This window comes from Nipponia nippon, unplaced genomic scaffold (assembly GCF_047370975.1).
Source record: "Nipponia nippon isolate SJK-2023a ecotype South Korea unplaced genomic scaffold, ASM4737097v1 scaffold_27, whole genome shotgun sequence".
Lineage (NCBI taxonomy): Eukaryota > Metazoa > Chordata > Aves > Pelecaniformes > Threskiornithidae > Nipponia > Nipponia nippon.
Window position 1 is genome coordinate 1,435,967 of NW_028262344.1, and position 26,342 is coordinate 1,462,308.

The window sequence follows — 26,342 nt, forward strand, 5'->3', positions numbered from 1 at the left end:
GCGGGGTCCCCCCATCTCGCCTCAGGGCAGGCTCTGTCCCCACCGCAGCAGGGTGAAGCGTACCCCTGCGGTGCACAGGGGTTGCAGGAGGTCACGTAAGCCGGGTGGCTCGTGTCCCCGTAAGCAGCTTGCCCGCTGGGAAGGCATTAGTGAGAGCGAGGGTCAGGTCGCAGCCCCTGGCCGGTGGCTCCTGCCAGCTGCCCCGCTGTGCCCCCCGCTCCCCTCCCGGGGCTTCCCTGCTCTCTTGCCTGCATCCCTGAGAGCTGGCAGGGGGACTGGGTGACGCAGGGGTGTCCCCTCTCCCAGCAGGACAGGGACGCTTCTGGTGCTCCAGGGAAGCAGGACACTCAATCCTGGGCAGCTGGTGCCCCCGGGACAGGCACTGCCCGTTCCCGGTGGGCAGCGGCCCGGAGAGGGTGTGAGCCGGTGCCTTGGCATTGCCAAAGGTCAGCGCTCGGGGGCTGCTGTGGCCGGGCGCTGCAGGGGGTGGCAGCCCTGGCCCCGCTCCCCGTGGCTGGCTCTGCTCCCTCCCTGGGGAGCGCAGGGTCGCAGGGCAGCGGGGCTGTTACTCGTTAACAGGATCTGCTGGGCAGACCTCCCCAGGGAGCCGCTGGCTCCTTTGGGTGCCATCCCCCAGGGAGCCGCTGGCTGCTTTGGGTGCCATCCCCACTGCACCCACCCCTTGCCATCCTCCTGCATCCCCCTGTGCTGCTGCCGGGGCCGGGTACCGGCTGAGCTCCCCGAGCCCGTGCCGGTGGCACCAAGTGACCCAGTCACGCTCCCCCAGCCCCCCCACCTCCCTCCCTGCCCCTTTCCCAGCTCATTTTACCCCACTGCGGCCAACCTGGGGGCTGCTGCCGTCCCTGGGGCTGCCCTCATTCCCCCAAGCTGGCTGTTTCGGGGGTCCCTGGCAGAGCAGCACCCTCCCGCAGGCTGGCTCCTCCACAGTGGGGGGTCTGGGCGTCCCCTGCCCCTGGTCCCTGCCGGGCTCCCCCCATCCTTGGCCCCCTCCGTCCCTGCCGCCTGAGTCAGCTGTTCCAGGCAGGAGCCATGTGAGGCCGCGCACACATGGCTCCCCGTGCGGCACAGCGCTGTATTTTTAGCAGACGGTATCAAAAGCATAATTATGTCTGTTGTTTAAATGCAGCCTCTTTTCTGGCAGCCCCGGGAGCTTTCAGCTGCCTCCCGCCGCAGAGGGCAAGGAGGCGCGATGCGGAGCCGCAGGCAGCGCGCTGCCTGCGGGCAGGGGGCTCGGCCGGGCAGGGGTTGAAAGCCCCCCCGCCGTCGCCACCGGGCAGGTAAGACCTTCCTCCCCCGTGCTGGGGGGACATACAGCACCTCTTTTGCATCCCCCGCCCCATCATGTCCTCAAACGCCCACCTGCCCCTGGGCTGCCATCGCCCCGCTGGTGAGGAAGAGGACGGCGAGGAAGAGGATGGCGGGTGGGAAACGCGGTGGCAGAAGGGGCCGGGGAAGGGGCGTTCGAGGTGACGGGGGTGTGGGAGGACACAGCTGAAGGAATGCTGCATCCCCCCCCCCGCAGCTGCCTGTCCCCCTGGGGACCCGTCTGTCCCCAGCCAGTCCTGTTCAAGGCCTGGCCCTCCCTGCGCTGGCATCGAGGATGATTCCAGCTCCATGTCCCAGCGCTGGAGCCGTGTCCCTGCTGTGACACAGGGGGGACACAGAGGCTTTTACCCCGGGGTTTTGGGGACCCCAATCCAGGGACCCCGCAGCATCGCTGAGCATTGAGGGAAACTGAGGCACTGCCTTGCTCTGGCAGGAGGAACAAGGCAGCGAGCGGGCAGGGGGCTGCCCACCGTTCGTGACTCTCTTCTCCCCGCACCAGGAGCCGTGCTGCCCCATCGCCTGCCCGGTGCCAGCCTGCCCAGCACCATGGCTGGCCGGAGGCGGGACGCCCCGGGAGCGCAGTGGGGACAGAAGAGGGGCCCAGGCTGAGGGCAGGAGACCCTGGCTGCTCCCAGGTAGGTGCCGTCGGGTCCCGGGTGAGCAGGCAGCAGGCAGCTGCCTGCCCTGCCTCTCCGGCGTGCAGGTGGCAGAGGGCTGCCGGTGTCCCTGGCTGCCATCCTAAGCCTTTGGCCCCGGGGGTGAGCTTTTAATTACATCAAGGTATTTGAAGCTGGTTGCTGGCGCTGGGCTGGGTAAACAGGAGTCCCGGGTGGGTGGCGGGGAGCCGAGGGGGTGGCAGAGGACGGGCGCTGTGCCCCCACGCTGGGGCTCGCTGGGACGGCTCGTCCTGCCTGTCCTCCCTCGGGATGGGAAGGAGGGATGCGGGGAAGGGAGCATCCAGCACCATCCAGCACCAGGTCCCGCATCCCCCTGAGCATCCCCCCGCCGTGTGGGGCGGGCACCGGGGACACCGGCAAAGGTGGGTTGGCTCCGGGCAGCTGCGGCATCCCCCGGTCCCCTCTCCACGGCCGGTCCCTCTTGACAGGGACAAGCTGTCTTGTTGTCTCCATCTCCTTGCCTCATCCCAGCCTTTACCTTGAGGGCGTGCAGCATCCGAGAGCTGCCCGGGGAAGGGGTGACCCGTGCTGCCCTCCCCTCTGCGAGGGGGTAGGAAGGGCAGGGGGTGTCGGGGTGCAGCCCCCAGCCTGGGGGACGCAGCTTGTCTCTCCCCAGCAGCGAAGCGAGCGGGATTAGCGAAGCTTACTCACCTTCCCAGGGGAAAACGGGAGATTAGGGCCGGGAGCAGCGTCCGACCCTGCGGCGGCGGGGCCGTACCGGCGGGGCGGCTGCCCAGGCCATGCCGTACCGGCAGCCAGGGCTGGAGGGGAGCGCAGGCTGCCAGAGCAGTTGGGCTGTGGCCCTAATTCCCAGAAAGCTGCTCGTGTGGGAGTGAGTGTCCTCCCGTGCCCTCCGCTCCGCTGCAGCCTCCAGACTCCTGAAGGTTTGACGTGTTTTTTTTTTTTTTCTTTTTCTCGTTTTTTTTTTTTTTTTTTTTTAAGCACCGGGTGCAGCTTAGCAAAAGCTCTTGCGGCCATCGCGCCCAGTGCTGGGCGGCGGGGGGGGGAAAGGGGCTGCCTTCCTCTGCTTGCACCCTCATCTTCCTCACCTGCGCCGCGGTGGAGGCAGGTAGGTCCGTGCTGGGCTCAGGGCCGGGGCCGGGAGGAGGATGAAGGAGGAGGAGGAGGAGGAAAGGCTGGGGCTCTGTGGATGCAGAGGGAGATGGAGGGGGCTCTGGGCAAGCTGGAGAGGGGGCACGTTGAGTTCATTTTGCATGAAAAAATGACTGGATTTCAGGCTGCTTTACTAGCCTGAGGTGGCTTGTGGGTCCAGGGGCTGCGGAGCCCTTCCCTGAGGTGCCTGGAGCTGGCCTGGGCAGGGCAGGGGACGTGGGCAGCGGGACAGGGCTGGCAGGCTCCTCTGCTGCCTGCGCTGCCAGAGCATCAGCACAGAGGGGCTGCTGGGGTACCAGTCAGCCTTTTGCACTGGGACCCCCGTCCGTCCCCCTCCGCAGCGCTGGAGCATCCCGGGAGCCCCCTGCCCCGCACGGCCACGCTTCCCACCGTGGTCCCAGGGGACACCGTGGGGACGGTGTTCCTCCAGCCCGCGTCCTCACAGCATCTCTCCCCGTCCTCCGGCGTCGAGCGGGGCAGGGATGCCAAGGTTTCTAATTTGGGCGCTTCCGGCCTCCCGCGGCGTCTTTCTGGCCAGTGCTTGGCTCGTGGGTGTTCGCGCTGCCTCTGCTCGCCCTCTGATTTCAGGGAAAAAACAGGGAGATTGGAGCTCCGGGACTGGCTGTGCCAAGCCACCAAGGCAGAGCTCCTCCCCAGGAGGGGTTTCTCTTCCAGCAAAGCCTGAGCTGGCAAAACTCAAGCCCAGCCTGGACTCCCTGGATGGCCCTGGGGGACCCTCCGCGGGTCGTGTCGGGACAGGCAGGGAGTGGAGGAACCCCGGCCGGAGCTGCTGTGCCACGGGAGGCAGGCACGGAGCCCACTCCTGGGGATGGGGTGGGATGGTGGCCAAGCCCCAAAAGAGCTTGCCAGTAGCGTGGCTGCCCCATGAGGGCTGTGCTTGCCCAGGGGAGGCTTCATGAGGGCCTCGGGCTCCCCGGCACAGTAGGAGCAGCCCTGCCGTGGCTGGGAGCCAAGGGCAGCCGGGACAGCAGGGTGCAGCGAGGGTGCAGCGCCCAGAGATGCTGCCCCAGTGCAGGGTGGGAAATTCTCTCCTGTCCCTCCAGCATCCCCCTGCTCTTTACCCTGCCCCAGCAAGGGCTGCTCATGGCCCCCTCCTTGGGGCTTGCCAGCAGCGGGGTGGTGTGTCCATCCCTCTCCCCACCTGACCCCTCCTTGCTTGCTCCCTCGGCGCTGCCGCAATGGTCCCAATGGCTGTGGGCATCCGCTGACCCCTCCGGCCGTGCCAGGATGCTGCAGACCCTTCCCGGGGTCCCTCCTGGCTGCCAGCTCCCCCCTAGTCCCGCCGGAGCCGTCATCCCCAGGGAGCGGAGGGAGGGAATGGGAAGAGAGTTTGTCTTTCAGCACCTTCTCATTGCAGGAAGGTGCGGGCTCGCCCACGCCCCGAGCCCTGTCTGGGTCCCCTCCCTGTTCCCTGGCACCCAGTGGGTGCAGCAAGCAGCAGCCGGGCGCCGTGGCCACCCCGGACCCTCGCCTCCGCAGTGAGCGGGGCCAGAGGGGATCCCGCTATGGCTTCACCCATGCTGGAGGTGGGATGGGGACTGGCGGATGCCTGCTGGCATTGCAAAGGGACCCTGGTGGCACCCGGAGACATGGCCGTGCCCCGGCCAGCAAGGGTTAACCATGGCTCCTCGCTCCCAGCGGGGCCAGACCACACGGCAGCTGCTGAGCTGTAACGAAGCCCGTGGTCTGATGTTAATCACGCTGTTCGGCTCACGCGGGCTGTGGCCTGCCGTCACCCCATCGCCCCGCGCCCCCGGCCCCGCCAGCCCCCGGGTGCCGTGCCGAGCCGAGCCGCGCGATGCCGGGGGAGGCTGTGCGGAGCGGCTGCGGTTTATGTAAGGCATGCGAGCTGTGCGCAGGGTGTCCCTGGGACACACACACACACACACACGCACGTTACGTAAATCTGCCCAGCGCGGCTGGCAGCAGTGCCCCCTCACCGGGAGCCCAGAAATGGGGTACCCACCTGGGGGCTTCACCTGCTCCCCTGGGACCGCTGCCCCGTGCACCCGGCTGGAGCATCACCCCGGGAACGGGCAATGGGATGGTGGGAGCTGGTGGGTTTGGGGTCGGTGTGTCTTGCTGCTGGGAGGTACTGGTGCTGTGCATGGGCATGGGGGGGATGCTGTGTGAGCGCTGGCAGGGTGATGGGTCCCAGTTCTTGCCCGGTGGGCTGCAGGGCATGGCTGGGTTGTGTGCAAGCCTGGTGGGCTGCGGGGCAAGGGTTTAAGTGGCCCCAGGTACTCGTCAGCCCTTGGCAGGCAGCAGCATCGGGATGCTGTCGTAGCAGCGTCGGGATGCTGTCGTAGCAGCCTCGTGCTCCGTTTTAGCCCCTCGGCACCCTTGGATCGCACCTGGCCCTTCCCACCTGGCCATCGTGGGCTCTGCAGCCAGGAGGGGAGGCAGAGGAGCTCTGTCTTCATCCCAGGCAGCCGAAGGAGGGATGGTGGCAGGGGGACAAGGCTTAGCCATGAGACAGGGTGACCCTGGACTGTTGCACGGGCAAAGTCTCAGCATGGGTTGAGGACAGATCATTGCCATTTGGACAAAACTGGAGGGGTCGTGAGCCCCCGGGACCCCCAGCCCGTGGGGTGGCCACGTGCTCCATGCCAGGCATGCCACCGCCAGCCCCCCTGGCACCGGGGCTGAGGCGCTTGGCCCATCCCGGTGTTTCTCCCATTCCAGTTTCGCCCAGAGCGGGCGGCCGGTGTCTTTCATTGGCGACGGGGCGGCTCAGCCGTGTTGCCGAACAAAGGGCGCTTTCTTTGCATGGAACAGAGCACACCTGCCCGCCTTGGCACAGCTACCGCTGCCTGCGCCGGTGCCCCCGGGGTTGGGCGGCACCGCCGGCACCGCACCGGTTCCTGGGCGTCAGCAACCCCAGCAGCTCACCCGCCCGCCCAGTCACTGCCGGAGCCGGCGGAGGCTGCACGCTCACCGGGAGCAGAGCTGCCACCGCCGCCTCGTCCTGCCATCGCTCGCCCCAAGATGCTCAAGGCTGCCTAGAGCCGGGGGAAGGTCCTGCTCGCCGCGGCTCCCCTGGGTGCCCCTCTCCCTGACCCCCCAGCACGCCGGGAGCCCCCATTCGTAGGACAATAGGCAGGAGGAGCACGGAGCCCCCCACGCCAATGGATCAAAAACTCCAGCTCCAGCATTCGGAGAAGAACGTCCCCAGGGCCGCCCAGGCGGCTTTCTGCCTCCTCCAGATCCCGGAGCCAGACCCCTTCAGCCTGTGGGTCTAGGTGCTCCCACTCGCCCAGCTTTGCCTCTCCAGGACCCGGTGCCACTGGTGGAGACGTCCCCTCGTCCTCGCCGCTGCAGGGGAGGCGGTGGGGTCCCCAATGGACCTTCCAGGTAGCTGGCTGTGGTGTGGGACAGGGGGAATGCTCGCCAAACTGCAGGACCGGCTTCTTGTGCTCCGGATGGGATGAAGGGCAGGGGACAATGCTGCCCTGGCAAGCCCGGGGGAGCCGGGGGGACCCCGGGGATGGCATGTGGCAGGGTGACCTCATGGCACTGGGAGGGAGCTGTGCTGGGAGCATCTTCCCAGTACGGGGCTGGATGGGAGAGGTCCTGTCCCCGGAGGGACAGGGTAGGTGTGCCTGGGGTGGCCCCGCACCCCAGGGTGCCCCTGCTTGGGCAGGGTACCCCAGGGTGCTTCCTGCACAGGGGCTCATGCAGCAGTGTGGGAATGGGGACTTTGACCTCGCCTGGGCAGGGGACGTGATGGGGACAGGCAGCTCTGGGGACACACGCTCCTCCTGTCCCATTCTCCAGTCCCTGTCCTCATCCCGGCTGCCTGCCCGGCTATTGAGGTGGCTCTGTCCCACCCTGGAGCAGGGCTGCAATTTTGCAGGGACCCATGCCTGTCCCCCTGGGCTTCTCTGGCTGCCAGGCAGGCAGGGCAGGAGGGCAAGGGGTGGTGTTTGCTCCGCTGGGAAGGGTTGCGATCGCCGGCTGCTGCAAGGACTGGCTCCGAACCCTGCGTCTGCGTGTGGCCTGGGTCCCGGAGGAGCGTTAATCCAGTAAATCTCCCCAGGCATTTCTACAAGGAGGGGCCTCTGGGAGCTGGGAGCTCCCCCCTTGCTGCAAGCCCTCCTGGGAAGCGCAGCCCAGCCCTGGCCGGAGGCGAATACCTGCACGGGGCAAGGCCTCCCCATGCTGGGTGCCAGCGGCCGGGCACGAGGCCAGGCTGGGCGCGGAGGGACGGGTGGGCGCAAGGTGTGTCCCGGCCGCCAGCACCGCTGGGCTGGGCACAGGAGGGATGGGATGGGATGGGATGGGATGGGATGGGATGGGATGGGATGGGATGGGGTGGGGACCCACGCTCCAGCCATGTGCACTCCTGGATCGTGCATCCCACCGGGGCGCGGGAGCCTGGGATCCCCGCGCTCTGCTGGGGAGCATCCCATCTAGCATGGGACAATGGAGCAGCATCAACCCCCACCATCCCCGTGCCTCAGTTTCCCCCCCATTGCAACCTGTTCATGGCTGCCCCGGCAGCGTTCGGGCAGGGTTCGGTGCAGTGCGGCATGCCCCGCTGATGCCCCGTTCCCTGCCCACAGGGTCCGGCCAGCCCACGACAGCGCTGAGCACCACATGAGCGGCAGAGTGGCATGGCCAGCGACGCAAGGATGGGGGAGACCCCGCCGCGGTGGAGGAGAGCCCAGGAGACAGCGCAGGATGCCCGGGGGATGGAGAGCAGCGGGGTGGTCCTGCCCCGGAGCGCTGCCACTGAGCTGGGACTCCCGGGCTACCAGGAGCCTGGCAAGCTGAGCTACAACACGGAGAAGGGCTGTCCCTGGAGGGGCTCCGAGGGATGCTTGCGGCCAGGCCAGGAGCTTGCTGGCAGCCAGCTGGGCTGTCCCTACCCGCCAGCCCCGCCGTGCCTGCGGGATGCCCTGTGCCACCCCAAGGACGGAGCCAAGCTCCCGCCGCTGCTGCCACCGCCCAGGAACGGGCAGCCCAAGGCGGGCTGGGCTGAGCCCTGCAAGGAGCGCACTGGACCGCGGTGGGCTGAGGCCGTGCTGGCCCCCCTGGCCCTTTACAGCCACACGTACCACCGCTACCCCCTGCCCTTCCCAGGGCTGGAGACCTGGCACCCTGGCACCGCCGGCAAGCCCCGCGCTGCTGCAGGGGACGGGACCAGTGACCCCCCGGCTTTCCACCACTGCCCCTTCCTTGTGGAGGCCAAGCACAGCCCCTTCCTCCTGTCCTCGCTGCTGCCCACGGGACCCCCAGCTGAGCCCCCGTTTGGCAGTGAGGGGCCGGAGGGACCAAGGGCAGTGGGTGACGGGCGCTTTGCCAGCATGGATTGGCGCCTGGGCTCCTACGCGCCCACCTGGGGCCAGCCCCTCTACCTGGGGCTCCCACCGAGGTGCAAGGTGGCTCCGGCTCCCTTCGACGACTGCTCCAGCTCAGGGAACAAGGTAGGCAACCCCGGACGGCCGCGCCGGCGCCTGGTTCCAATGACGGCACAGCTCTGGCTCCCACAGCCTGGCTCCGGAGCGGGGATGCTCAGGGCTTGGCTCCCCTGGGTGACAGCAGGCTCCAGCCTCAGCTGAACCCGGCTGGGAGCGGTGGGTTGCGAAAGGCGATGTTGGCACCCGCGCCCAGGGCAGGGCCGGGCTGCACCCGGCGTCGGCGGCCCCCGAGTGGGACGCAGCCCCCCGCTCGCTCCTGCAGGGTGGCAGGGGGGTCCCAGCCCCCCGAGGGAAGCGCCACTGGGAGGGATGATTCTCTCCTTCCCGGGGCGGCCCCGTGGCGTGATGCAAGCCCCCGGGGCTGAGTCACGGCGGCAGGAGCTGCAGCACGGAGGCGGCGGGAGGCAGAGCTGCCAGCCCGTGGGTGCGCCCGTCGCACCCCGTGACACTGCGGCTCCCCATTCCTTTCCCACGCGGGCAGGGGTGACACAGGCACCCCGTGGGCTCGGCCACCTGGGGCTGGAAAGCACCGGGCAGCTGCCCAGCTCGGGAGGGTGGTGGGGGAAACTGAGGCAAGGCCATGGGATGCTCCCCATCACCACCTCCCAGTGATGTGGGTGATGGAGGGGGACCCACATCTGGGGTGACACCAGCCTTGACAGCCCCTCTGCTCCCCTCCAGGAGTTTTACGTGAAGAAAGAACCCAGCTTCCACCCCCCGGCCAAGGACCAAGCGTCATCGCAGCTGCTGGGCAAGGGCCAGGCAGGGCAGGATGGAGACGGGGAGGGGGAGCCGGCAGTGCTGGAGCTACCGGGAGCCCCGTGGAGGGATGGCCGAGCGGCGGGCAGCTCGGCAGTGCCCGCTCCCCACGTCTGCACGCCTGCCCCTGGCGCCAGCCACCCCCACTTCCTCCTGCAGCCCGGCGCGGCGGGGGGCTGCGGGGGCCCCTGGGTGGGCACACGGTCCCACGCCGCCGATTTCCCCCCGGAGCCGGGGCCGGGTCGGCCCTCTGAGCCCAAAGACGAGCGCCTGGCATACCAAAGCCTCCAGCCCGGCTTGCCACCAGGACCGGGGGAGCCCAACCCATCGCCTCCGCTCACGGATGGGAACTACCTACCGGCCCTTGCCAAGCCAGAGCCACCCCCGACTTGCCTCTGCACTGCGCCGGGCTGCAATGGGTGCCCAGAGGTAGGCTGTGGGGCGCTCGGCCCCTTCGAGCCCACCCTGAGCATCCCCGGGGGCCGTTTTCCATGCCCACCCAGCAACCACACCAAGCTGAAGAAGACCTGGCTGACACGGCACTCGGAGCAGTCGCTGCCGCACTGCAAGGCTCCCCAGTGGGACGGTGGCTCCGAGCCAGCCGGTGAGGGCAAGCGCTCGGCCAAGCGCCCACACGGCACCGCCGATGGACCCCGCGCTGCTGGCGAGGGCGCGGGGGCAGCCAAGAGGGGCACGAAGGCCACCGAGCAGATGGCCGCAGTGTGCCTGGGTGATGGCATGGAGAGCGGAGGGGACCCAGAGGAGAGGAGGATGGAGCTGGGAGAGGGAGGTAAGGCAGGGGGGTGCACAGTGGGTCCAGGGAGAGGGTGATTGCAGCACCCGATCCCTGGGGAAGTTTCGCATCCCGGTTCCCAGCATCCGCAACACAAGCTGTGAACATGTGAGGGCTGGGAAACCGGCTGCGCTTGGGGTTTTTCCAGCACGGCTGGGTCTGGCAGCAACTCCCAAGGTGGGGATTTATAGAAATGCCCCTTTGGGGCAGTGCAGCATCCTCAGGTGTGATGTCCGGGGGGGTGGCAAGCGCTGTCGCTGGGTCGGAATCCTCCTTGGGGAGGTGCCGGCATCTCAGCTCTGACCTCTGCAGATCTCCAGCCCTACTTTCCAGCCCTACTTTCTGGCCCAGTTTCCAGCCCCTGCCATGGTGTGCCAGTCCCTCCCGGCTGCTGTGGCCCCATGCACGGTGTCCCAAAGCACCTCCCGTCTCCCCCAGACCCACCGAGCCGCACGGGCCCAGAGCCGCAGGACCCGTGGTGCCTGCAGAGCGTGCCCTGCACTGCCCTGCCCGAGACCATCCCACGGTGCTGTGCCTGCGCCGCCCGGGCCACGGGGGACCCCGAGGGTGAGGAGGAGGAGGAGGATCCCCCCGAGAGCACCTGCAGGCTGCTGCACTTCCGCAGGTGAGCCCGGGGCTCCTGGGGAGCTCACAGCCCTGCCCAGGGCGGGGGGCTCCTGGCAGCCCATGTCGGGATGCATGAAGCATCATCCCTTCCATCACCTTGCTTTGGAGCATCCCCTCCTGTCACCCTGCTTTAGAGCATCCCTTCCTGTCACCCTGCTTTGGAGCATCCCCTCCTGTCACCCTGCTTTGGAGCATCCCCTCCCATCACCTTGCTTTAGAGCATCCCCTCTGTCACCCCACTTTTGAGCATTCCCTCCTGTCACCCTGCTTTGGAGCATCCCCTCCCATCACCTTGCTTTGGAGCATCCCCTCCTGTCACCCCACTTTAGAGCATCCTCTCCCATCACCCCACTTTGGAGCATCCCCTCCTGTCACCCCACTTCGGAGCATCCCCTCCCGTCCCCTCTCTCCCGCAGGTTTGCCTTCGGGGACGGCGGGGAGCTGAGCGTCGATGGCTTCTGCACCCTGGGGGAGGCGGAGGGGGAGACGCTGCGGCTGGAGGCGGCCAGCCCCGAGCGAGGGAGCAGCAGTGCGGGCAGCAGCCTCTGCCTGGCCAAGTACCTGCTGGGGGTCCTGGGGGACCCCTTCTGCCAGGCCGTCTGCAGGGACAGGGACACGTGGCCGGGAGCCCCCGGCGGGCCCGAGGGTAAGTGGGGACCGGGCTGGGGGGTGACACTGGGGGCACTGGGGAGGCTGAGGGCTGTGTTTCCCACAGGGGTGACGGCCTGGAGGCGGGGGGAAGGAGCCTCTCAGCTCTGCGACGCCTGCCAGCGCGGCTTCTTCAACTCCCACTGGAGCTGCGCCAGATGTGGCTTCCAGCTGTGCCCCGACTGCCACCGCAGCAGGCGGGAGGCTGACGGCCATGGTATGGGAACAGGGGGGCTTGCAAAGGGGGTGTCAGCCCTGCGGGGGCTTGGCGGGGACAAACGTACCCTCTCTCTGACGCAGAGGGTCCGGCGTGGCCACCTGAGTGCATCCCCGGGCAAGACCACCGTGTCGCATCCCTCATCCCCACGCAGTTCGTCCCCACCCGCGGTGAGTGTCCCCTCAACGCCGGGACTCCCCCTCACCTGCTGCCCAGGGCTGACCCGCCTGTCCCCATCCGTCCCCAGTCCTGACCCGGCTCTGGAAGCTGCTGCACCAGGTCCGGGCCAAGTTTGGCGTCGAGTCGCACTGTCCCTGCGGGGAGCGGGCTGCGGAGCAGAGCCCGGTGGAGCCTCCACAGAGCAGCCAGGTACAGGGGGGCTGGAGAGGGCAGGAAAGAGAGGGTGCAGGTGCACCCCAACCCCTGCAAAAGGGTGTCCGGGGGGGGGGGAGGGGGGGGCGCGATGCCGGGGAGGGTACCAGCTCTGGGGATGGGGGACATGGCTCCGCTCCGGCTGCCCGCATGGATTGGGGTCTTTCAGGAGCCGCCGGGGGCCGCGGTGCCCACCCTCACACCCAGCAGCGATGGCCAAACCGACTCCTCCCGGCCCATCAAGGAAGGTAGGGCCGGCTGCAGCCCCCCCGCTGCGGGGAGAGCCCCGCTCCGGGGGGGTCGGGGATGCTGCACCACATCCCCTACGGGGTGCTGGGTGGGGGGCGAAAGGTGGAGGAGGGCGCGGGCACCCCTGACCCCTTTCTCCCCCTCGAGCAGAGAGCCCCGAGGGGGGCCCACCATCGCCGGGGCAGCCGCCCCCCCGGGGGGCCATGCAGACTGTCACCCTCTGCGACCTCCTCGCCTCCACCGCCGTCAAGCTGTGCCTGGGGCAGGACGGGGTGCGCATGGCCTTCGCCCCCGTCTCGCCCGCCTTGCCCAGCGTGAGTCCCGGGACAGGCAGGGCACCCTGACCCGTGATGCCCCCCACTCACCCACCCTTCAGGAGGGCTGGGGGGGCCGGGGTGGGCTGATGGGGCTCCCCTCTTACATCCCCCCCCCCAGGACAACCGCCTGACCAGCATCCTGGACAGCATCATCGCCCGTGTGGTGGAGAGAAAGATCCAGGAGAGGCAGGCGGGGGCCGAGCTGACCCCCCCCAGTCCCCCTGGTCCCCTTGGTCCCCCCGGTCCCCCTGCCTCCCACTGCATCCTGGCACCCAGCGGGCTGCTCTGGCTGCACGACCCCGGCCACGCCACCAACTACAAGCTCTTCCAGGAGCACTGGCGGCAGGGCCAGGTGAGCCCCCTGCCCCCGGGGGTGCGTGATGGCACCGCGGACCCCCCCAGCCCTGCTGAGCCCCGGCTGCCCCGGCAGCCTGTCCTTGTTTCAGGGCTACAGAAGAGGCTGGAGGGGCGGTTGTGGGGGCCAGAGTCCTTCTGCCCAGCCGGGGGGGAGCAGGCAGTGGAGGTGGTGAACCTGCGGGCACCCGTGAGCCGTGTCAGGATGAGCAGACAGGAGTTTTGGGATGGCTTCGCTGCCAGCGTGGGTAAGCATGCAATGAGTTTGTGGGGTCCCAAGTGCAATCCTGGGGTGTAAAGGGGGGAGGCGAGCCAGCCTGCGCATCCCTCCTGCCCCGGCAGCACGACGCCAGCATCCCCATGGGTGATGCCATGCTCCATCCTGCAGCATCCCTGGAGCAAGAGCAGGGCGGTGGGGACCTGCTGAAGCTGGAGAGTGGCTTTGGGGACAGGGACCTGTGCCGGTAGGTGACAGCAGAGGCTTCACCGGGGTGGGTTCCCCCCTCCCCAGCAGCCTGGTGCCCCCTCCCCTTGCCGGCTGGGTGCTAGCCCCTGCAGCAGCGGGATGTGTCCCAGTGTGGGATGCAGGGAGCAGGGCTAGGGGCAGCGGGGCGGCTCTGCCAGCGCCGGTACCCGGTGCCCCAGCCTCGAGCACCATGCCTGTGCCGCAGGGCTGCCAACCTGAGCGCCAGCCTGCCGCTGCCGGAGTACTGCGGGCCCACTGGCCGCCTCAACCTGGCCACCTACCTGCAGGGCCAGCGGGGCCGGCGCTGGCTGCGCCCACGCGTCTGCGTGGCTTATGGTGAGTGCCGCCCGGCAGCACCGTGGTGCCCGGGGCGGGGGGCCGAGCTGGACTTCCCCCACCCGTGATGATGCTCGCCCCTCACCCACCGCCCTGCTCCTGCTTGCAGGCGTGCATCCCCAGGACCGGACCATCGGGACCAAAAACCTGACGGTGGAGGCAGCCGACTCCATCAGCGTCCTGGTGCACGCCGCAGCCTGGCTGCCTGAGCGGCCGGCGGCACGGCAGGGTAGGGCGGGTACATGGGGGGGGTCCCCTCACCCCAGCTCCCCCACCCCGGCCCCCCCTGAGCACCCCTCTGCCCCCAGAGCTGCTCCTGCAAGCCGATGGTGACGGTGTGGATGCACCGCTGAAGGAGCGGCTTTGGGATGCCGGTAGCCGGCCCGGTGCCCTGTGGCACATCTTCCGTGCCGAGGATGCTGGCCGCATCCGAGACTTCTTGCAGAAGGTGGGTGCCATCACCCCCCAGCACAGCCCCGGCCGCCCCCGGCCCCTGGCTCCACTCACCCCCGGCCCCCCCGCAGGCGTATGAGGACCAAGGGCAGGAGGGGGCGGCTGCGACGGAGCCCCCCGGCCGCTACCTGGACCTCTCGCTGCGGAGGCGGCTGCGTGAGGAGTGCGGGGTGAGCGGCTGGACCCTCCTCCAGTTCCTGGGGGATGCGGTGCTGGTCCCCGCCGGGGCTCCCCACCAGGTAAGCAGCTCTGCAACCCCCTCCGGGGGCAGCTGTTTGGGGTGCAGCTGGGGAAACCGAGGCACGGTCGAGCCCCGGCCCCTGATGCCGCCGTGCCACGAGCAGGTGCAGACCCTCACCGGTACCATCAGCGTGGAGCAGCGGTTCCTCTCACCGGAGAACGCCGCCCGCCTCTGGGACCACAGCACCCACCCTCCTGGGGCACTGCGCCAGCTCCATGCCCAGGTGGGTGGGTGGTGGTTTGGGGGCTGTGGGGGGGGGTTCCCGGTGCGGGGTGCGTGGCGCTGACCCCCTCTTTGCATCCTTGCAGCTGGACGGCATGATTTTCTCCGCTGTGCGGGAGGCCGTGGGTGTCCTGCGAGGCTGCAACTGAGGTGGCTGCGGCACGCCGGGAGGATGCTCGAACAAAGCCAGCACTGCCGGCCACGGCCACAGCTGAGATGCTGTGGGGAGCCGGGGCCGGCTGCCTCTCGCTTGGTGCTTTGCTCCGCAATGGGGCAGCCGGGGAATAAAGTGTCTGCAGCACGCCGGGGCTGCCGGCAGCACCAGCGCCCACCTCGGCGTCTCCCTCCCGCACAGCGTCGGCCCCTTCATCCCCATCCATGGTCAGGGACGGCCCTGGGACGGGGTGGGGTGGCAGAGCCAGGGTCTGGGAGCGCTCCCAGCCCTTGGCGGCTGGCTGAGGCCACTGGTGAGATGAGTTTGGCGCGGTCTCTGTGCTGGCAGTCTCACAGAGAGCTGGAAAACATCTGGACATCGCGGCTTGTCGCTGCCCAGAGGTTTGGGCTCCCAGGGCGCAGCTCTGCTGCAGGAAAGCAACTGGCCCAAAGGCCTGTCCCAAGGACAGAAACAGCCCCATCTGTGGAGTGCGGTGCTCCGAGCACCGGGTTGCAGGGGAATCGCTCTGTGCTGCCCAGGATCGTTGCCTGCAGCTGCCCTGCACCACCCTAGCGCTAACAAGGGGAAGCTGGAGTCCCATGGAGGGTGCACAGGGCCACAGTCCCTGCAGGCTGTGCCTGCCGCACTGTGCAACATGCACCCTGCGCCGCATGGAGCCCCACGTGCTGCGGGACGCGGAGCAGGGGCCGTGCAGTGCACACCATGCACCGTGCAATGGGCACCGTGCAATGAGCGCCGTGCAACGTGCACCGTGCAACGTGCACCCTGCGCCGCGTGGAGCCCCACGCGCTGCGGGAGATGGAGCAGGGGCCGTGCAGTGCACGCCATGCACCGTGCAACGGGCACAGAGCAACGAGCACCGTGCAACGTGCACCCTGCGCCGCGTGGAGCCCCACGCGCTGCGGGAGATGGAGCAGGGGCCGTGCAGTGCACGGGCAATGCAATGGGCACCGTGCAATGAGCACCGGGCAACAGGCACGCTGCAATCGGCACCGCCGGCGCCACGCGCACCAGGCGCCCGGCACCACCAACCCTGCCACGCCGCTCCCGGCGCCTTTAAGGCTAAGCCCCGCCCCGCAGCCCTGCGAGGAAATGGCGGCAGGGTTAACCAATAGAAAGCGAGTTGCCCTCGCGGGGCGGCCAATGGGCGGCGAGCGAGGTGGGCGGGGCCCGCGCGGCGGAGCCCCCGGGACGCGGTGAGTGCCTTGGCGCATGCGCGGGGGGAGCGGGGGCTGCGGGCGCCCTGCGCCCCTTGCCTGCACTCCGGCCCTGCTCCCCTGCCCTCCCCTCCCGCGCCCCCCGGTGCACCCTGCAGCCCCCAGACCCTTCCCTTGCTGCACCCTGCACCCCAAAGCCTTCCCTTATTGCACCCTGCAGCCCCCAGACCCTTCCCTTGCTGCACCCTGCACCCCAAAGCCTTCCCTTATTGCACCCTGCAGCCCCCAAACCCTTCCCTTGCTGCACCCCAAACCCCTCCCTTATTGCACCCTGCACCCCAGACCCTTCCCCCTTGCACCCTGCAGCTCCCCAGACCCTTCCCCTATTGCACCCCGCAACCCCCCGCCCTAGTGCACCTCCCCTGCCAGGCAGCAAGCCCGTCTCTGCTCCTGCACCTCTGGGTGCACCCTGCAGTCCCGGAGACCCTTCTCCCGCTGCACCCCGCCTCACACCCCGCAGCTGGGCTCGCCCTTCCCCTGTTGCACCCTGCAGCCCAGCTCGCCCCCCTGCACCCCGCAGTCCCCCACGCTGTTCCCCCTATGCACCCCCTACTCCGACCAGCCCTTCCCCTATAGCGCCCTGCAGTCCAGCACACCCTGGCCCCCGCAGCCGGCCGATTCCTGCCCTTGGCCCAGCCCTCCATGCACCCCGCAGCCCAGCGAGCCCTTCTCCTACCCCACCCCGGGCATCCCCCAGTCCAGCAGGCCCTTCTCCCCCAGCATCCCCCAGTCTAGCCGCCCCTTTCCCCCCAGCGTTCCCCAGTCCAGCAAACCCTTTCCCCCCTACCTCCTCCAATCTAGCAAACCCTTCACTTATTTCAGCTTCCCGTGTATCCTGCAATCGAGCCAGCCCTTCCTCTACCGCAGCCCTCCCCGCATCCCCGAATCCAGCGAGCTCTTCCCCTACAGCCCCCTCTACACCCTGCAGTCGAGCCAGCCCTTCCCCTACTGTGCCCCCCCATGCCTCCCCCAGTCCAGCAAGCCTTTCCACTACCGCAGCCCCCCCCGCCTCCCCAAGCCTAGCGACCCCTTCCCTTACTATTTCCCTTCCTACGCGCTGCAGTCCAGCCAGCCCTTCCCCTCCTTCGCCCCCCTGGGCATCCCCCAGTCGAGCAGACCCTTTCCCTACTGCACCCCTCCCTGCATCGCCAAGGCCACCGAGCTCTTCCCTTGCTACGTCCCCCCCCAGCCCAGCAGATCCTTCCCCTCTTACACCCCCCTCCACGTCCTCCAGTCCAGCAAGCCCTTCCCCTCCAGCACCCTGCAGCCGCTGGGCGACCCCTTCCCGCATTGCACCTCCCCGGGCACCTCGCAATTGCTGGACCCCCTCCCTCACCGCCTCCTCCAGCCCAGCCAGCGCCGGGGCTCCCTCTCCCCCCGCCTGCACGTCTGGGGGGTGCCCTCCCCACCCCAAAACCCCGCTACACCCTGAGTGGGTGCCTGAGGGCTCGGCTCCCCCGCTCCCCATCCAGCCCGTGGGGTCCCCGGTCCCATGGGGGAGGCTCCGGCGGCGGAGCTGGATGCGGTGCTGGGTGGCGGCGGCTGGGACGTGAGGGTGAGCTTTGAGGGTCCCCACCCACCCGCCGGCCCCATCCGCCTGGGGAGGAACGCCTGCTACGTCGTCCTGGCCGTGCTCTTCAATGAGGAGGTGAGGCAGCCCCCGCGGGACCCCCACCCTGGTGGCACCCGGTGCCCACCCGACCCCTCTCCGTCCCCGCAGGACAGGGTGCTGCTGGTGCAGGAGGCCAAGCCCGAGTGCCGCGGGAAGTGGTACCTGCCGGCCGGGAGGATGGAGCCTGGCGAGAGCATCGTGGCCGCCATGCGGAGGGAGGTGAAGGAGGAGACGGGGCTGGAGTGCGAACCCCTCACCTTGCTGGCGCTGGAGGAGAGGGGGCCGGCGTGGATCCGCTTCGCCTTCCTCGCGCGCCCCACCGGTGCGTGCCTGTGCCGTTGGGTGCTTTGAAGGGGTGTGGGAAGGATGCTGGCAGCCCCGGGCTGGGGCATCGGTGTCCCCTGCCAGCCCCATGATGGGTATCGGCATCCCCAGCCAGCCCTGTGCCAGGTCACTGGTGTCCCCTGCCACCTTTGTGCCAGGGCATTGGCATCCCCTGCTAGCCCAATAACTGGCATCAGCATCCTCAGCCAGCCCCGTGCCAGGGCATCACTGTCCCCTGCCAGCACCATCACCAGTACAAGCCCCGTGCTGGGGTATCGGTGTCCCCTATCAGCCCTGTGATGGGGTATCGGTGTCCCCCACCAGCCCCATGACTGGGCACTGGCACCCGCTGCCAGCGCAGTGCCGGGGTCCTGCTGTCCCCCGCCACCCCTGTGCCAGGTCATTGCCATCCCCCAGCACCCCTGTGCTGCGACATCGCTGTCTGCCCACAGGCGGGACCCTGAAGACCCTGGAGGAGGCTGACGCCGAGTCCCTGCAAGCGGCGTGGTGGGCTGGGGACCCCTCCGCGCTGCCGCTGCGAGCCCCGGACATCCTGCCCTTGCTGGACCTCGCCGCTCGTTACCGCCGCAGCCCCCCGCACCCTCCCACGCTGCCGCAGGAGCTGCCCTGCACCCTGCTCTGCTTGCGGCTCCTGGTGGCCTTTGCCAATGACGCCGAGGACCTTTGGGTGCTGCTGGGCACGGCCGGGACCCCCCACCTGCCCGTGGTGGCCTGCGGCACGTCCCCGGCTGAGCTCCGCAGGGGTCTCCGCCTGCCTGCGCTGCGGCTGCTGCGGGACTGCCTGCCACCGGACCCCTGCCCCGGACCCCTGGGGCTGCTGGGGCTGCAGCACCGGGCTGGGGGTCCCGGGGGGGGCGATGGTATTTGCTTCAACATGCTGCTGAGCATCCCACCTGGCAGTGCCAGGGCTGCTCCCCCCGAGCCCCGCAGCCCTGCTTTCCACTGGTGGCGAGTGGAGGAGGAGAGCCTGAGGGGCAGGATCCTGCAGCGGCTCCATGCTGCGGCCACGGTGCCTGTCCGCAGCTAGTGCCCAGTTAGCCCCGGCAGCCCGGCTTTGGGCACGGGGGGTCCAGCTGGGACATGTGGCCGGGGGGGTCCTGCTTGCAGTGCTGAAGGGGAGAGCCCCCGATGTGCTGCCCGTGGCCGGGGGGATGTTTTGGGGCAGGGCATGGGGAGGGCCGAGAGCCAGCCAGATCAGAAATAAACCCGGCTGCTGCTTCTTGCATCCACCTGGCTGCAGTTGAAGGGGGAGGGATTGGGGAGTCCGGTTTTGGGGGATGCTTGGGAAGGGGGACGGGCGCAGTATAGATGGCGGGGGCACAGCGCGTGGTGCCGAGCTCACGGCTTTATTGTAGCAGAGTCCCATCACCCAGGGGACAGGGTGTCCGGCTGGGCGGGGTTCGGGGTGCACCGTCCCTGCCAGGCAGGAGCCACAACCACACACACACACACACACGTATGCACACATGCACCCCATGCCCCAGCACCACGGGAGATGATTGAGTTATTGCAGCCGAGGGGGTGGCATTGCCCCACGCCGGCAGAGGACAGCACTGTGCCCACGCATCCCATTATTGCCAGAAAAAATCCTGCTTGAGGTTGGTGGGGGCTTGGGGCAGCTCCGACATGGGGCAGGGGGAGCAGGAACCCACCACCCAGGAGGAAAGGCGGCACGGTTCACTTTGCACCCAGAGGGGCCGCATCCTGCACTGGGGACGTGGCATCACCTCCAGGTTGGCCAAGGCGGTGGTGAAGGACTCTGTGCCTCCTCTTCCTCCTCGCCGGGCGCTGTGAGGCTAGTGTCCTTCCTGGGATGCCACCACCATGCCCAGCTACTGGGGACATGCCGGTCTGAGGCTACCGGCACATGGCTTGGGCCATCCCCGGTGGCCACCACAGCCCGGCCGAAGAGCGGGTGCTCGGCGGGGGGCCGGGGAGCCGCAGCTCAGGGGGGCCCCTCCGGCGGTCCCTTGACCAGAGCAATGGCAGCCAGCTCCTTGCAGAACTCCTCCAGCACCACCACCCCCTTGAAGAGCATCACATGGTCCATCCTGTGGGGAGATGAGCAATGGGGGCTCTGTGGGGTACAGTCCCCTCAAAGGGCATGCGTTGCCCCCATCCCGTGCCCCCCCCCCCCCACTTACTGCTCGCCGGGCACCAGCCCCATGAGCTGCCGGCGCACCAGGAGCAGCTTGGCCCTGAAATGGGGCACACGCTGGAGCCGCTGCATCAGGTCCCCGATCACCTGCAGGGAGCAGGAAGAATCAGGCTCCGTTTCAAGGGGGGATGTCCCCGTCCCCCCCACCCCAGCAGGTGACATTACCCTGACGAGGACGGAGAAGAGTGAGCGGCAGCCGGGTGCCAGGTTGAGGTAGGGGTCCAGCAGGTACTCGTGGAGGTGGGGATGGGGGAAGGCGGCCAGGCGGGACAGCACCGAGGTCACCTGCAGGTTCAGGCTGTAGGGCTGGGACAGCGGGGGGGACGCTCAGCAGGAGCTGGCGTGGCCAATTGTGTCCCTCCCCCCGCCCCTGGGACCCCCATAGTGGGGACAAGCGGAGAGCCCTTTGGGGGGAAAAGTCCCCCCAGCCATGTCAAGGCAAGGGGCAGAGGGCAGTAGGGACCCGGGTACGTCCCCGGCATCTCGGCTGGCCACCCCGCTACCTGGTCCAGGATCCGAGTCATCCGGTCAAACAGCACCTTGAGGAAATGGCCCTCGTAAAATGTCACTTCGGGATGGCAGGCATCGAGGGGCCGGGGGGCTAGTGGCCACCCCCACAGGGCCGCGCTGGCACGGCACGCCTGGACCTGGCGGGGGGGCGATGGTGGGTGAGAGCCGGAGTGGGGGCCAGCACCGCCAGGGATGGGGACCCCCCCCAGCCGCTCACCATGCCCAGGGCATCGTGCACGTAGGTGTCGTAGCCGCCTTCCTCCATGCACAAGGAGGTCTTCGCCTCCTCGGGGACCAGGCAGAGGAAGCTGGAAGAGAGGGGAGAGGGATGTGGAGGGGGGATGCAGCCCCCTCCATGCTAGAGCAGCCCCTGCAAATCCCTACCTGCTGACCACCTCGCTCACTTGCCCCTTCGCCGATGGGGCTGATCCCAGCGGAGGCTTTTTCGCCATCCTGAAGCCGGCATCTGGGAATCCATCAGTGAAATAGGGATCCTCCTCCAGGTCCCTGTGGGGCCAGCGCAGGGGCATTAGCTGGGTGGGTGCCAGGGCGCTGCCCCCCCTCGCCCTGCCCCGGTCCCCCCAACTCACAGCCCGTCCTCATCGGGGTCCAGTTCAGGGGGTCCACGGTCATCGGGCATGGGGGGGCCACGCTGCAGGTAGCCCCTCGCCTCCAGGTTCCTCAGCGCCAGGCTGTGTGCCACGTGCTCGTGGGGCTTTTGCAGGAGCTCCTCGAAGAGCCGTAGGCTGGCCAGGCTGATCTGCGGCACGGCGAGCGGGGTGAGACCACCGGCACAGTCCCCCAGTATTGCCCGTTTGCCCCCACCCCAGGGTGGGGCTCACCTCATCGGAGAGGTGGTTGCAGCGGTCGATGAGCTGGGTGCGCAGAGGGTGGGGGGCATCCCCCGGGGTCTCGGGGTGCCGGTCCGGCCCCAGTAAGAAGAGCACGAGGCGGTGGAGCAGGGGGGACGAGTGGATCTGCCGCACCGTGCCCGTCAGCATGGCTGTGGTGCTGAGGACGGCAAGCTCAGACCTGCTGGGGACAGGGTGGGATGCTGCAAGGGGTGTCCTGAGACAGTACCACGGCATCTCACAGCGGGGAAAAAGGAGGTGCAGGCAAGGGGAACCCCGTGGTCCCGGCCCCGAGGGGGTCCTTGATAGAGAAACTCTCTCCCAGCTGCTGTCCTGTGCCTCAGACACTCACATCTGCAGGAGCTGCGGCTGCAGGGTGCCCTGGAAAAACTTTTCCTCCACGGCCTCAGCGATGGCATCTGCCACGACCTGTGGGTGACGGCAGAGGCTGAGCCGCAGCACGGGCAGGGGGCTGCCGTGCTCTGCAGGGCCGGCCGGGCGCTCCTTACCGGGTGGGCACCCATCACCAGCTCATCGAGGTAGTCCAGCCAGCCGAAGAAGGCAGCCAGGCTCTCCTTCCCCGGGAAAACCCCATCGCCGGCAGCATCACCCTGTGACCTGCGTGGGGTAGAGGACGTGGGGCTGCAGCAAAGCCTCGGCGGTGCCTGGGGACCACCCTGCCCGGCGCCCACCTTACCTCCAGCTGGCCCTCTCCAGGGCGAGGACATCGGCAGGGTCGGTGCAGGTGGGCACGGCGCTGTAGAGGTCACAGAGATGCTCCGTCAGCAGCTGGCACAAGACGCTGCTCCGCACCAGGCAGGCAGCAGCTGCCTCCTGGGCGAGCCCGACGAGCAAGAGCAGGTTTTCCCGAGCCTTCAGCGCGACCCTGCTCTTCTGCGAGGAGGAGGAGGAGAGAGGCGGTGTCACACGACCGGCGGTGCCCGCCATCCCCTCCTTGCCAGCCTTTTCCCCCTACCTTGCTCTTGCAGAGCCCCACCAAGGACGTGACGAGGTTGCTGTCCCTCCGTGGCGGGGAGGGCTCGGCTGGGGGGCACCCAGCAGCGGCGGCGGTGCCCGGGGGATCCTCTGCACCCTCTTTCACAGGGCTGGCCGGCAGCTCCTGGGCTCTCCTCCCATTCAGGATGCTCTTGCCCTGGAGAGGAAGAGGAGCAGCAAAGCATCGTATCCACCACCTTCCTCCCACTCACCCCGAGGAGCTTTGCGGTGGGGATGGAGCTGCAAAGCACGTGAAAAAGCTCAGTTAAATGAGCCAGACCCCATAGATGACCCCATACATGTCCCACCAGCACAGGGATGCCCAGGGGCTGCTCACCTCCAGAATATACACCAGCAGGGTGGGATCCTGCTTGATCTTTGTGCAGAGGACGGCTGCGAACTGCACCTCCTCCTTCTCTGTGCCGGAGCCCAGGCGGTCGCCGCTGAGCTGGAGCAGCTTCTGGCAGGGCAGGGAGAGGGATGCTGGGGTGCTGGCTGCTCTCCCACCCTGCCTGGGTGCAGCAGTGCTGCCCCGTTACCGCGGGCATCGGTTCCCGGCAGCGTTGGCAGGGATGCGGCCAGTCTCAGCAGGCTGCATCGCTGGCGGCACTGCCAGCCGGGGACCGACAAGCCCCCAGGCACCGAGCTCACCTGCACCGGCCTGTGCACGTTGAGGTAGTGCAGGAGTGGGTGCTGGACCTGCCCCAGCACCCGGCTGAAGAAGAGGAGGACCTGCTGCCTCATCCCGGGGGGGTACTGGGAAGGAGATGGGGAGAGGCATCAGCGAGAGCCCAGTTACCTGTTTGTGTACCTGATTACCCTGTAATTGCCCCAAATCGCCTGCCACGTCACCCAGCAGTCAGCGTGGGTGGCTTGCAAGAACACTCTCAGCAGAGACCCCAGTTTTGCTCCCTCAAAATGATGCAAAGGGGCCCATGGACCCCCCAGGACCTCCCACCTGCCCTGGGCTCCTCTCCCTTTAGCAATTTGGGACTGAACTCAGTTCTCTGAATTGAGCTCTCTTGCAGAGAAAAAAGGCAGGGGATTATTTCCCCTTTCCCACCGCTACAATGCAAGAGATGGGGAGTTAAAGCCCAGCACCCCAAAAACCCAAATCCTCGTGGCCACGGAAGGGCCAGCACGCGTTTCTGAAGCCCACCCTGCACTAGCGTTTGCTTATGTTCGAATAAAAGGTTATTTATAGGGAGCCTCATTATTATTAGCAACAAAGGAACAGCAGAGCTGTTATATTTGGGGAACATTTACTTTGAGAGGGTGTCGTCTAAAAACACCCTGTCCTGCGAACCCAAGCAGCAACGTGCCAGTTGTGCAAACAGGCTGCTGGTGTGAAAAACACCCTTCCCGTGCACACAGGGACGTGATGGGGTGCAAGAGCCATTCGGAGGAGCAGCAGAAAGGGTCCCAATGGGGATCTGACACGGAGCAATCCAGCCCCTCAAAAAAAGCAAAGCACCCCGACCAGCTTGCGCTCCGCAAACTCCTGTTGCCTGGCTAGAAGAGCTTCAAAATTAAAATTACTGAGCAGCACCATGCAAAGCAGGTGGAAAAGGCTGTGGTGCTGCAGCACAGGGGGGCTCAGCACCCCCAAAGCGGCTTTCCCAGTGCCCGTACACCCACCTCCGCCTTGCCCAGCGTGCCGAGGGTCTCCAGGACCTTGTGCTGCAGCAGGTACTCGAGGCATGGCCCGGCTTCCCCCGCCGGGCGCTGCTTCTCCTCGTACACCAGGATGTCCAGCATCTGCTTGAGGCGCCAGGGGATGTCCGTCTGTCTGGCGGGGATGCTCTCGTCTGCAGACACAGGATCCGGGGGGGGGCTGCAGCATGTCCCCCCAAGGCACCGGCAGCGTGCTGCCGGGCTCGGCAAGGGGAGCGATGCACGGTGGGGTGCCCAGGTGGAAATGTGGGGTGCTCGCCAGCAGCACCCCGAGCCGTGCCGGCCCAGAATCCCCCTCCACCACTGTTAGCGGGGACGACGCTAGATGGCAATGTGATGGTGGAGTCCCAGCAGCACTCGAGGCTGCTCCTTCCGCTCACGGCCTAGCAAGCCGCCGGCTGTCCCCGCCGGTGCCAGAGCCGCGGTCGGAGCTGCCGGCTGTCCGGGGGGCTGCCTGGCACTGCCAGGCTTGGAGACCCTCCGGCACAGCCCAGGAGGGGAAAGGGCAGCGGGAGCCAAGCGGGAAGGACCGAGATCCTGCTGGGAAAAGGGCTGAAGCATTCCAGGCCCTGCTTTTAGTGCTCCCGGAGAGCAGCACGCTCCCGGAGAGGGACATGCCCCAGCCTGCAATCGCTCCAAGGAGAATCTGCACCCACCCAAACCCCCTGTGCTGACCCCGCCGGTGTGCAGGGGGGTCGGGGCCGGGCCAAGCGCTCGGCTGGATAAATCCTCCCGGGGTATGGGAATGGGTGTCCCATGCCAAAGCCCCGCGTGCCAGGTCAGCTGCAGTGCACTGGGGTCGGCAGGGTGCCCTGGGGTCCCGATCCAGGGCACGGGCTCCTGTTCCAGGGCATGGAGACCCCCTCCCTGGGCACAGGGAACTTATTCCCAGGCCACACAACCCTATTTTAGGGCACAGGGACCCTCTCCCAGGACACGGGGACCCTCTTCCCACACCATGGGGGCCTTATTCCCACACCACAGGGACCCCATCCTACAGGGACCCTCTCCCTGCACCCCACTCACCCGTGGCCTCCAGGTAGTAGCCAGTGATGCCCTTCCAGTGCTCGGTGAAGGCTTCCAGCAGGTCCACGCTGGGCTCCCGCTGCGCACACCGGGGTCGGGGTCAGGGGTGCATGAACCTCCTCCCTCCCCCCCCGCCCCCGCTCCCGGTCCCGATCCCGCCGTGCCCCCGGTCCCCCCCCCGCCGGCTCACCGTCTCCACCGCCTGCTGCAGCAGGGCTCCCAGCCGGCTCAGCATGGCTGCGACCCCCCCGGCCCCTCCACCGACCCCGGTCCCGCTCCCGGTGGCGGCTCCGCTGCGCCCCGGCGCGGCCCCGCCGCGGTGGCTCCGCCCGGCCCCGGGAGGGGAGGGCGGCCCGGCCGCGGTACCTCCCCCGGCGGCTCCGCTCCGGGGCTCCGGCTGGGTTTGGGGAGCAGGGGACGGCGGAGGAGGGGGGACGGGACCGGGATGGGGAGGGATTGGGGGGCGGAGGGAGTGGGGGAGCGGGGAGGGACGGGGGCTGGAGAGGGTCGGGGGGGTTGGAGGAGTATTTGGGACGGAGGGTTTGGAAAGGTCCCTTAGCCCTAAAACTGCTCCGGGGGGCAGCCCTGGGGTGGGCATGGACACCCCCCCCGTGCACCCCTCGCACCGGGATGGGGACAGCCCCCCGTGCACCGGGATGGGGACACCACCCCCGTGCACCCCTTGCACCGGGATGGGGACAGCCACCCGTGCACTGGGAAGGGGACAGCCCCCCGTGCACCCCTTACACCGGGATGGGGACAGCCCCCCGTGCACCCCTTGCACTGGGAGGGGGACAGCCCCCATGCACCAGGATGGGGACAGCCCCCCATGCACCCCTCGCACTGGCATGGGGACAGCCCCCCGTGCACCCCTCACACTGGAAGGGGGACAGCCCCCCATGCACCCCTTACACCGGGATGCGGACAGCCCCCATGCACCCCTCGCACTGGGATGGGGACAGCCCCCCGTGCACCCCTTGCACCGGGATGGGGACAGCCCCCCGTGCACCCCTTACACCCAGATGGGGACAGCCCCCCCGTGCACACCAGCCACCAGGACAAGGACAGGCCCCCTGCCCAGCTCACCTCTTCCCATGGCACAACCCAGCAAAAGCCAAATGTCATGTTTTTTTTTTTTTTTTA

General features: G+C 68.2%; 4 protein-coding genes across 10 annotated transcripts; 3 read left to right on the top strand and 1 right to left on the bottom strand.

The window, feature by feature from the left end:
• The first annotated feature begins 1,143 nt into the window (after positions 1 to 1,143).
• HR (HR lysine demethylase and nuclear receptor corepressor) lies at positions 1,144 to 14,956 on the top strand. Of its 5 annotated transcripts, XM_087762644.1 has the most exons (21): positions 1,144 to 1,298; positions 1,847 to 1,982; positions 2,967 to 3,093; positions 7,724 to 8,587; positions 9,263 to 10,130; positions 10,572 to 10,758; positions 11,177 to 11,406; positions 11,476 to 11,625; positions 11,709 to 11,795; positions 11,873 to 11,994; positions 12,167 to 12,245; positions 12,397 to 12,560; positions 12,682 to 12,915; positions 12,994 to 13,165; positions 13,306 to 13,381; positions 13,589 to 13,719; positions 13,829 to 13,948; positions 14,028 to 14,167; positions 14,244 to 14,411; positions 14,517 to 14,636; positions 14,722 to 14,956. In XM_087762644.1, the coding sequence occupies exons 4-21, from the start codon at positions 7,775 to 7,777 to the stop codon at positions 14,782 to 14,784; spliced, it is 3,924 nt and encodes a 1,307-aa protein (XP_087618770.1). In that variant the 5' UTR covers positions 1,144 to 1,298; positions 1,847 to 1,982; positions 2,967 to 3,093; positions 7,724 to 7,774; the 3' UTR covers positions 14,785 to 14,956. The 5 variants fall into 5 exon arrangements, with proteins under 5 accessions (XP_087618770.1, XP_087618773.1, XP_087618769.1 ...); XM_087762647.1 differs by lacking the exon at positions 2,967 to 3,093 and having other exon boundaries at positions 1,781 to 1,982; XM_087762643.1 differs by lacking the exon at positions 2,967 to 3,093.
• A 946-nt stretch (positions 14,957 to 15,902) lies between these two features.
• Positions 15,903 to 17,459, top strand: LOC148055019 (uncharacterized). Its single transcript, XM_087762660.1, has 2 exons — positions 15,903 to 15,908; positions 16,380 to 17,459. Exons 1-2 carry the CDS (start codon positions 15,903 to 15,905, stop codon positions 17,457 to 17,459), a joined length of 1,086 nt encoding a protein of 361 aa, XP_087618786.1.
• NUDT18 (nudix hydrolase 18) lies at positions 17,368 to 19,209 on the top strand. The gene is made up of 3 exons (XM_087762654.1): positions 17,368 to 17,675; positions 17,748 to 17,961; positions 18,416 to 19,209. Exons 1-3 carry the CDS (start codon positions 17,520 to 17,522, stop codon positions 19,009 to 19,011), a joined length of 966 nt encoding a protein of 321 aa, XP_087618780.1. The 5' UTR covers positions 17,368 to 17,519; the 3' UTR covers positions 19,012 to 19,209.
• A 102-nt stretch (positions 19,210 to 19,311) lies between these two features.
• On the bottom strand, positions 19,312 to 25,525 carry FHIP2B (FHF complex subunit HOOK interacting protein 2B). Of its 3 annotated transcripts, none has more exons than XM_087762650.1 (17): positions 25,390 to 25,525; positions 25,200 to 25,278; positions 24,138 to 24,307; positions 23,151 to 23,255; positions 22,837 to 22,959; positions 22,480 to 22,656; positions 22,201 to 22,397; positions 22,013 to 22,121; positions 21,856 to 21,932; positions 21,495 to 21,684; positions 21,243 to 21,412; positions 21,037 to 21,159; positions 20,870 to 20,960; positions 20,646 to 20,789; positions 20,308 to 20,448; positions 20,129 to 20,229; positions 19,312 to 20,035 (listed from the first exon to the last, which is right to left on the bottom strand). In XM_087762650.1, the coding sequence occupies exons 1-17, from the start codon at positions 25,432 to 25,434 to the stop codon at positions 19,930 to 19,932; spliced, it is 2,148 nt and encodes a 715-aa protein (XP_087618776.1). In that variant the 5' UTR covers positions 25,435 to 25,525; the 3' UTR covers positions 19,312 to 19,929. The 3 variants fall into 3 exon arrangements, with proteins under 3 accessions (XP_087618776.1, XP_087618775.1, XP_087618777.1); XM_087762649.1 differs by having other exon boundaries at positions 21,495 to 21,687; XM_087762651.1 differs by lacking the exons at positions 21,856 to 21,932; positions 22,013 to 22,121 and having other exon boundaries at positions 21,495 to 21,687.
• Positions 25,526 to 26,342: the final 817 nt, after the last annotated feature.

Coding starts and splice junctions, on each gene's coding strand:
- HR (XM_087762647.1), top strand. CDS start 7,775: ATGGCCAGCGACGCAAGGATGGGGGAGACCCCGCCGCGGTGGAGGAGA. Junction 8,588..9,262: donor GCTCCAGCTCAGGGAACAAG/GTAGGCAACCCC, acceptor GCTCCCCTCCAG/GAGTTTTACGTGAAGAAAGA. Junction 12,916..12,993: donor AGCACTGGCGGCAGGGCCAG/GTGAGCCCCCTG, acceptor CTGCCCCGGCAG/CCTGTCCTTGTTTCAGGGCT.
- NUDT18 (XM_087762654.1), top strand. CDS start 17,520: ATGGGGGAGGCTCCGGCGGCGGAGCTGGATGCGGTGCTGGGTGGCGGC. Junction 17,676..17,747: donor CCGTGCTCTTCAATGAGGAG/GTGAGGCAGCCC, acceptor CCGTCCCCGCAG/GACAGGGTGCTGCTGGTGCA. Junction 17,962..18,415: donor CTTCCTCGCGCGCCCCACCG/GTGCGTGCCTGT, acceptor GTCTGCCCACAG/GCGGGACCCTGAAGACCCTG.
- FHIP2B (XM_087762649.1), bottom strand. CDS start 25,434: ATGCTGAGCCGGCTGGGAGCCCTGCTGCAGCAGGCGGTGGAGACG. Junction 25,279..25,389: donor TGCAGCAGGCGGTGGAGACG/GTGAGCCGGCGG, acceptor CGGTGTGCGCAG/CGGGAGCCCAGCGTGGACCT. Junction 22,960..23,150: donor ACGTGCACAGGCCGGTGCAG/GTGAGCTCGGTG, acceptor CTGCCCTGCCAG/AAGCTGCTCCAGCTCAGCGG.